Source organism: Giraffa tippelskirchi, chromosome 5, assembly GCF_054371585.1.
Source record: "Giraffa tippelskirchi isolate mGirTip1 chromosome 5, T2T-mGirTip1v1.2.pri, whole genome shotgun sequence".
In the NCBI taxonomy this organism is placed as follows: domain Eukaryota; kingdom Metazoa; phylum Chordata; class Mammalia; order Artiodactyla; family Giraffidae; genus Giraffa; species Giraffa tippelskirchi.
Genome location: NC_137279.1, coordinates 89,275,606 through 89,283,290, shown reverse-complemented (window position 1 = coordinate 89,283,290; position 7,685 = coordinate 89,275,606). Strand labels below are relative to the sequence as shown.

The 7,685-nt window shown below is 42.2% G+C and overlaps 1 protein-coding gene across 3 annotated transcripts; it reads right to left on the bottom strand.

The window, feature by feature from the left end:
- Positions 1–948: 948 nt before the first annotated feature.
- On the bottom strand, positions 949–3,005 carry LOC145505574 (C-reactive protein-like). Of its 3 annotated transcripts, none has more exons than XM_081488029.1 (3): positions 2,942–3,005; positions 2,570–2,704; positions 2,094–2,170 (listed from the first exon to the last, which is right to left on the bottom strand). In XM_081488029.1, the coding sequence occupies exons 1-3, from the start codon at positions 3,003–3,005 to the stop codon at positions 2,094–2,096; spliced, it is 276 nt and encodes a 91-aa protein (XP_081344155.1). The 3 variants fall into 3 exon arrangements, with proteins under 3 accessions (XP_081344153.1, XP_081344155.1, XP_081344154.1); XM_081488028.1 differs by having other exon boundaries at positions 2,094–2,206; positions 2,573–2,704; XM_081488027.1 differs by having other exon boundaries at positions 949–2,704.
- Positions 3,006–7,685: the final 4,680 nt, after the last annotated feature.

The following is a 7,685-nucleotide window of genomic DNA, read 5'->3' as shown; positions in this document are numbered from 1 at the left end:
TCCTCTGTCAGCCCCTTCTCCTCAATAATAATAATAGCAGATAACTATTTTGAGAGTTTACTATGCATCAGGCACTACCCTAAGTGCTCTCTATGCATGATCTTACTTGATCCTTTCAACAACTCTTTGAGCTAATTACTATTATTTCTCCTCACTTTATAGACAAGAAAACTGAGACAAAAAGTCACATAGTAAGTTGTAAAGCCAGGATTTAAACCTGGGCAGGCTGATTCCAGAAACTCTATGCTTAACTAGTCTACTGTATGCCTTCCCCAAAGTAACTATTTCATATATAATCACAGGGCTAGTTCATACTTAAGTGTGACTTCTGTGGAGTAATTTCAACAGCTGACTTAGTACTAAAAGGCCAAGGTGAAGGACACCTTTGGAAGAAACCAGCAGCCATCATCCTTGAGGGGTCTTTCTCTACAAGAGACTTAAGCAGCTTGGAAAGTGCATTCCAGCCATTGAAACTGACAGCAGATTCTTGGATCTTAATGATCTTTAGTTTTTGTTCCTCGTATTGAAGTAATAACACAGTGAGATTTTTTTTTTATTGAAGTATAGTTGCAGTACTATATTATGTGCTACAGGTGTACAATATAATGGCTTAAAATGTTTAAAGGTTATACTACATTTATAGCTACTACAAAATATCAGCTATATTCCTCATGTTGTACAATATATTCTTGTAGCTGATTTTATACAAAATAGTTTATCCCTCTTACTCTCTAGAGTGAGAGTTTTACACCCCCACAACTGGCCTCACACAAATTACCAGCTATCACAAAAGAGGGGTTGCGCTCGACAGAAAAAATCCCTACAGGAGGTTAGAGACACACTGCAAGACAGGTAATGGTTCGTCTGGACTCACAGGGACTTGGTTTCAGAGAATTGTTAGAAAAGTTAATCACCACTTCAAATGCAACCATCAGATAACAGCTCAGGTTTACTAATATAAACAGGGGCTTTATTGGTTCATGAACTTGGGAAGTTCAGGTGTAGATCTGGTTCCAGGCAAAGCAGATCCAGAAACTCAAACAGTGCAGTCAAGGCTCCACTGCTCTGTCAATCCCTCAGCTCTGCTGACCCCAGCGTGGCTTCTTTCCTCAGTCTTTCTCCATGTGGTAAACAAGATGGCTGCTGACAGTCTCAGGCTAATACCCTCTCAGATGGGAATTCCAGCAGAAAGATGTCTCACTCCCAGAGTTCATAAATCAGTCCCAGGAAAGACGATAACTTGTCCAGCTAGGAGCATGTAACCATCCCCCCATCCTAAATCTCCAAACAAGTTTGGGCTACTCTGATAGTTCGGTCCGAGTCACATCCCCTCTGTGGCCTGGCTATGCTGGGGAAACAGGTGGGGACGCACAGTCCCATGTAGTTCAGATGGTGTTTGAGAAGAGTTTCCCAAAAGAACCACAAAATGAAGAAATCACTGTGAGCAAACAAAAACATGGCTATGTACACCCCTGGCAGTAATAATTAAAGTAACTAACTAGATGCCTCCACTTTGCCCATGAAGTAATATAGGTTTTCTGTATTGGGCCTTTCTGATTGCCCTTCCAGGGTACTTTGAGAAAGTGGGGGAACTGCATCACTAGGTTTCCCATTTCAGAAAACCTGGGCCAGTGTCATAACTCTGACACTGAGGAGCCCTGTGAATATGGTGAAGACTCTCCTACTTTCTGGGGAGTTCTTAGTAGGAAATTAGATACGAGACCAACACTCCCTACTCAGCTCAAAGATTCACCTTTTGACTTAAAAAAAAAAAAAAAAAAAACACTTCTCCTTGCTGGGTCCTAATCTTCTCATCTAAGTGAGGGTAAGGGATTATCTCTAAAATAATCTAAGATAATCAACTTAAAAAAAAAAAAACCAGCAAATCCCAAAGCATCTATTGGACAAAGCTTTCCAATCTCCCAAGCCAGATACTTAAAAATTCCATCGCTGGTGTTGAGGAAGGTGGAGCAGGGAAGCAAAAGCCTGTGTTCACAGAGCAGGCCTGCAGAGGTGTGTACAGGGGTAGGGGAGGTCCAGAGCCATAAGGTGGAATTGCCAGGAAGCACTTCCAGGACCACAGCCCAACCTCACTACCACAGCTGAGGCTTAACGAACACCTCACCTTTTGCTTCATAGTTCAGCGCCTGCCAATTAAGGACATTAGGACTGAGGGTCCCACCAACATAGACATTTTTAATCTCTTCTGGCGATAGCACAAAGTCCCACATGTTCACATTTCCAATGTCTCCCACCAAACACTGGTTTCTATCAAAGCCCCCAGCGAACACATCCTGCTCCTGCCCCAGGATGATGCTGGCATCTGTCCCCAGAGAGGCTCCCTTCTCCAGACTCTTCCTCACCCTGGGTTTTCCATTCACCCAGAGCTCTGCAATTCCGGAGGCGGACTCCCAGCTGGCACAGATGTGTGTTGGAGCTTGAGTATTTCCGGGACTCTGGAATAATACCTCCTTCCCATGCACTCCAAAAGTATAGCCTCTACCCTTAGACCAAAATATGAGGATCTCGTTAGGTTGCTGCCTGGTGGCATAAGAGAAAAGGCTGTAGCCGCGGGTTGGGGCCAGCTCTGTGTAGAAATGGAGACACACGGTGAAGGCTTTGAGTGGTGTCCTTAACTGTGTTTTCAGGGATACATAGGAATTCTCCGACTCTTTGGGAAACACGAAGGCCTTCTTATGCAAGTCTGTGAGACAGAAAGCAGAGGAGAGATGAGAAGTTTCTCAGATCACAAAGATCTATTCCTGCATAAATAGAGTTTGGGATTGAGAAATAGACTGATTTTTCCTCAGTGTCATACACACACACAGACATACACACACTCACCCATGCTGGATGTTCCTCTGACTTCACCTTGTATAATCTTAGGCCCCACCCCCATCACTCAGATCAAATTCTTGGCACAGCCTGGAATATCCCCTACCTGTCTGGCCCAAAACATTAGAGAAGCTGATCAAGACCAGGAAACACCACAACATTCTCTCCATGGTTAGTCTCTGCCGCCAATGCTTCTAGAATCTGGGTTCACACTTCTGGAGAAGACGTCTTTAGCTGAAAGCTCAACAACCAGAAGTCCTAGATTCTTTGCCTCAAGACCTGCTCCATCCTGCCTGGATTTATATCCAAGGCAGTGGGGGAGTCTGTGCCACCACGTAAATGATTTTCTAATATTACCTTTCTCAACAAGTGTCAGGGCTCTGGAAAGAAGGGAAGCAAAATAATTCTGGAACAGAGAAATCAATGTTGATTATTTATTACAAGCTCCTGTGACTATCGGATCACCAATTCTTTGTGACAGGAAAAATGAAGACGCTCCCCAAGAGTTCCACTTGGCTATTTACCTTGAGAAAATAATAAAAAAAATCTTAATAGAAGCATGGCCATCTGAGAACATATCATAGTGCATCTCTAGCACCAACTTCAGCCCAAGTCTTGGTGTTTCATGGAGGATAGCTTCTGGAAATGAACATCATTGCCAACTCTTTTCAGATGCCTCTGGTTCACAAATTGGGAAATGCCAAGAACAAACATGTCATCCACAGAGCCAAGGACAATTTTTTCTTAGCCAGTTGAGTTTCATTGCAAAGAAATCTCTGGTCCAGTAAAACATGTGCCTTATCACAAACATACCATACGTCAGAGTTTCTTCAAGTCAAGGTTCAAGGAAGAGTCAAGATGATGTTCCCAGTCCTTCAGTTGTGTCTGACTCTTTGTGACTCTATAGACTGCATCCCACAGTCCTATGGATGCATAGTCCATAGAACATCTCTATGGACTCCTCTGTCCATGGGATTTTCCGGGCAAGAATACTGGAGTGGGTTGCTATTTCCTACTCCAGGGGATCTTCCTGACCCAGGAATCAAACCCACATCCCTTGTATCTCCTGCACTGGCTGGGAAGCCAATCTTACTAAAGATCCCTATTTAACCCAGTCTTCAAGATGGCTATTTAGCTCCTCCTGTCTCCTCAAACCCCCAGAATCTCATCCATTCTTATACGCAGCAATCACAGCTCTTTATTGAGAAATTAGAAGCAAACAGAAAAAAGCCACTGTATCTCTTGTAGCAGATGCTTCTGGCAGCTGCACGATGCCCATTCTCCACTTCTCATCCAGTAAGAACAGCACTGTTGGTTGAGCACAGGGTCACCCAGTCAAATACTAAACTTCCCAGCCTCCTCTGCAGTTAGGAGTGAGAATGTGATTACATTCTGGCCAATGAGATATGAACAGAAGGATTAAGGACATTTTCCAGGTTGCACCCTTTAAAGACTTCTCTTGTGCTCTTCCTTTCCACTTCCCCCCTGCCTTCTGTCTAATATTCAGACATGATAGCAGGAGCTAGAGTATCACTCCTAGACCACCATGGGTGAGATGCACCTTTGAGGTTGCAGATAGATGGAGCCTGGATAATTGACTATGGAACCACTGCATCAGCTCTAGACCAACTACCCCAACATTTACTTAAAGGAGATACACTGTCTTTTGCTAAATCAAAACTATCAATGTGATCCTCCTGCTATAAAATCCAAACTGATATCTTTACACATCCTCCCATCTCCAAATCTACCAGTCTTTCTGAATCTTTACTTACATATTCTGCCTCCCTCTTATGACAAAGGATGAACTGTCCGTATATATCTAAGGGCAACCTTTGTACTTCTGCAAAGGATCCCAGGCCCTCTTAATCACTCAGAGTTTTGCTTCCATAGGTATTCTATCTTTTGCATCATGAATTTCTTCATCTTTACTCAATCATTCCCAAAACCAGACAAACATGCTGTAATATATTTAATCTTTTACAAAAAGGAAAAAAGAAGGGAGGAAGGATTCCACATGTCAAGCATCCCAAGATTCCACATCCCCCTCAGCTACTGTTCATTGTTTCTGCTCTCATTTACTGGAAAACTCCTGGAAAGGGTTTTGTGTACTGACAAACTCTGTTTTCCCATCTCCTGTTTTTTCCTCAATCCATGCAAACAAGACTTTGGCCTCCACCACTCCAGCAAAATGAACGTAAACAAAAATCTCTTCCTTGTCAGATTTAATCATTGATTTCTGGTTTGACGTCTCACCAACAACTGAGAACAACAACTATGTGCCAGAATGCTTGAATACTGGCACATAGTTTTTTTAAAAAGTGAAATAGTTTTAAAGTTCTCTGCCTAATAGAAGTGGTCCTCTCTTTCCCCTCTCTCCATCCTTGATTCCCAAGTGGAGCTAAGAGATGGCAGAGCCTCCAAGGACATTGCTTGAGTCTCTCAATCTAGTCTTACTAGTTTCACCTCAGGTCTGCTGAAGTGAAGTCTATTAGCCAATATACCCTCTTTTTACTTATTTTAGTTGGTTGTGTAATATTTACGTTTCAATGAGTTTTCACAAATAGAAATCCCCCTGACAGTTGTGTGTCCAAACTGATTACTACTTGCCCTAAAATGAAATATCCAATTAGCATCCTTGCCACAGGAATCCCCCTCCCATTCCAGGGAAGCATAAGTTTTTTATGGAAGGGGCAGCATTTAAGCTGAGACACAGGTAGGGAAGCAAGAGTTTTAAGACTAAGAAAATAATATGAGCAATGGTCACCACAAACTTCATTTTCTATTGTTTCATTCACAAACTACAAAAAAATTACTTGAACCTCTCTGTGCATGATAGTTCATTTTAGTGAATCAATATCTTTTCAGTCCCAAAATTTTATTGGTTTGCAAGACAAAATCCTGAGATAGCCTTACTCCACAGATTGTACCAATTCACTCTCTTATTTACAGTGGTTCATTAGTGTATCTTCTCTACCTGATATTTCCCACTTATTAATCACTATTAGTATTGCTGTTCCTTTGCCAGCAAAATAATTACAGTTGTATTTGTAAAGTATTATTGTCCCTTTCTGTTGCCACCATTCATAAAAACTTGCTAATGAAACAATGTATAGAAAATTTGGGCCTGAGGTCTTTCAAAATAAGTGAGAGGCTTTCAACGTTTCTTGAACAAGAAAATAATAGACCTGTGTTTGAAATTTTCACTGGTGGCAGGATGAAGGATGTATGGGAGTGAGAGAGATGGTAAATAGGGAGACCCCCTTAGTGGGTCTTAGTTCATTAGTACAACAAGACACATGTTAGGAGCATTTACCAGGTATCAGGCACTAAGCTAGCTAACTAGAAAGTTTTTAAAATCATTCTGGACCCAATCCCAACGTGGCAAAGCAGTGTGTGTGTGTGTGTGTGTGTGTGTCTTCACAACACCAAACAATGCTTCAATATCAGTTGCATGCCCTACAATTCGATTTTAATACTATCTCCCCAGAGATAGTATCAGATTCCACAGGTTAAGGATTCATTCTTACAAGGCTGCCCCCCGCCTCCACCTTCCCTTCAAATGTCAATCTGAAGCCCAGGTTGTGCTATAGACCTATTGGCTATAGAGCAGAGATTCCAACAACCTCCTCCACCCTGGGTTCGATTAATCTGCCAAAGTGGCTCACAGAAACATTTCACTTACTAGGTTACCCCTTAGTTATGAAAGGATATAACTCAGGAACAGCCAGATGGAGGAAATGTATAGGTGCAAGGTATGGGAAAAAGTGAAGAGCTCCTATGCCATCTCTAAGCACACCTATCTCTTCACATCTCCACATGTTCACCAGCTTGGAAACTCTGAACATCTTTTGAGTATTTATGGGGGCTTCATTACCTCGTTTGCCATTAGTGATTGAACTCAATCTTCAGCTCCTCTTTCCTCCCTGGAGGTATGGGGGTGGGGCTGAAAGTTCCAACCTTCTAATCACAAGGTTGTTTCTCCTGGTAACCAGCCTCTGTCTTTAGGTGTAGTCCACCTATTCACATAACAAAAGGCCTTCATCACTCTCCTAGGGTTTTAGGAGGGTTGTGGCACAAATGGGGACAAAGACCAAATATATACTTCTTACTACACATCATAGTACCACAGTCATGCTAAAGACAATAGGCACCAAAACTAGGGCAGGATCAATAAAACTACAGAGAAGGGAAGATATTTGAGAAGCAAGTCAGCAGGAAAAATTGATAGAAATGAAAAACTGATCAAATTCAAAGCTATAGAGAGCAGTGTTCTTTAATGGCAAATGCTATGTGAATGAGGTCAAGGTGGTTTGATTGTTAGTACCCAGACTGGTTGGTTTCACTTATTCAGTGGTCAAACACTACAATTTTAAACTCAGTTAGGAATCTAGGAAAGATAAACCCAAGGTCAAGAAAAATTGTGCATGTGGATTGGTACAGCAACAGCATCTTCATTAGGAAAAAAGAGAGATGTGTTTGTGTATGTGCTCAGTCGTGTCTTTGTGACCCCATGGACTGTAGCCCTCCAGGCTCCTCTGTCCATGGGTTTTCCAGGCAAGAACACTGGAATGGGCAAATAGTTATTAATAGTAAATAGTAACCATTTACTATTCCAGGGGATCTTCCTGACCCAGGAATTGAACCCACATCTCTTGCATCTCCTGCATTGGCGGGGAGATTCTTTACCACTACTGTCATCTGGAAAGTCCCAAAAGAGAGAAAGTTCATACCCTATTATTTTGGGGCAATGGCATCACCTTCTTGAAAGGCAGTCTATTACAGAGCCTTTCACAGATTTGGAACTCAATAGTGTTGTGGGGTGAATAGATGAAGAAATAATGAGCGAA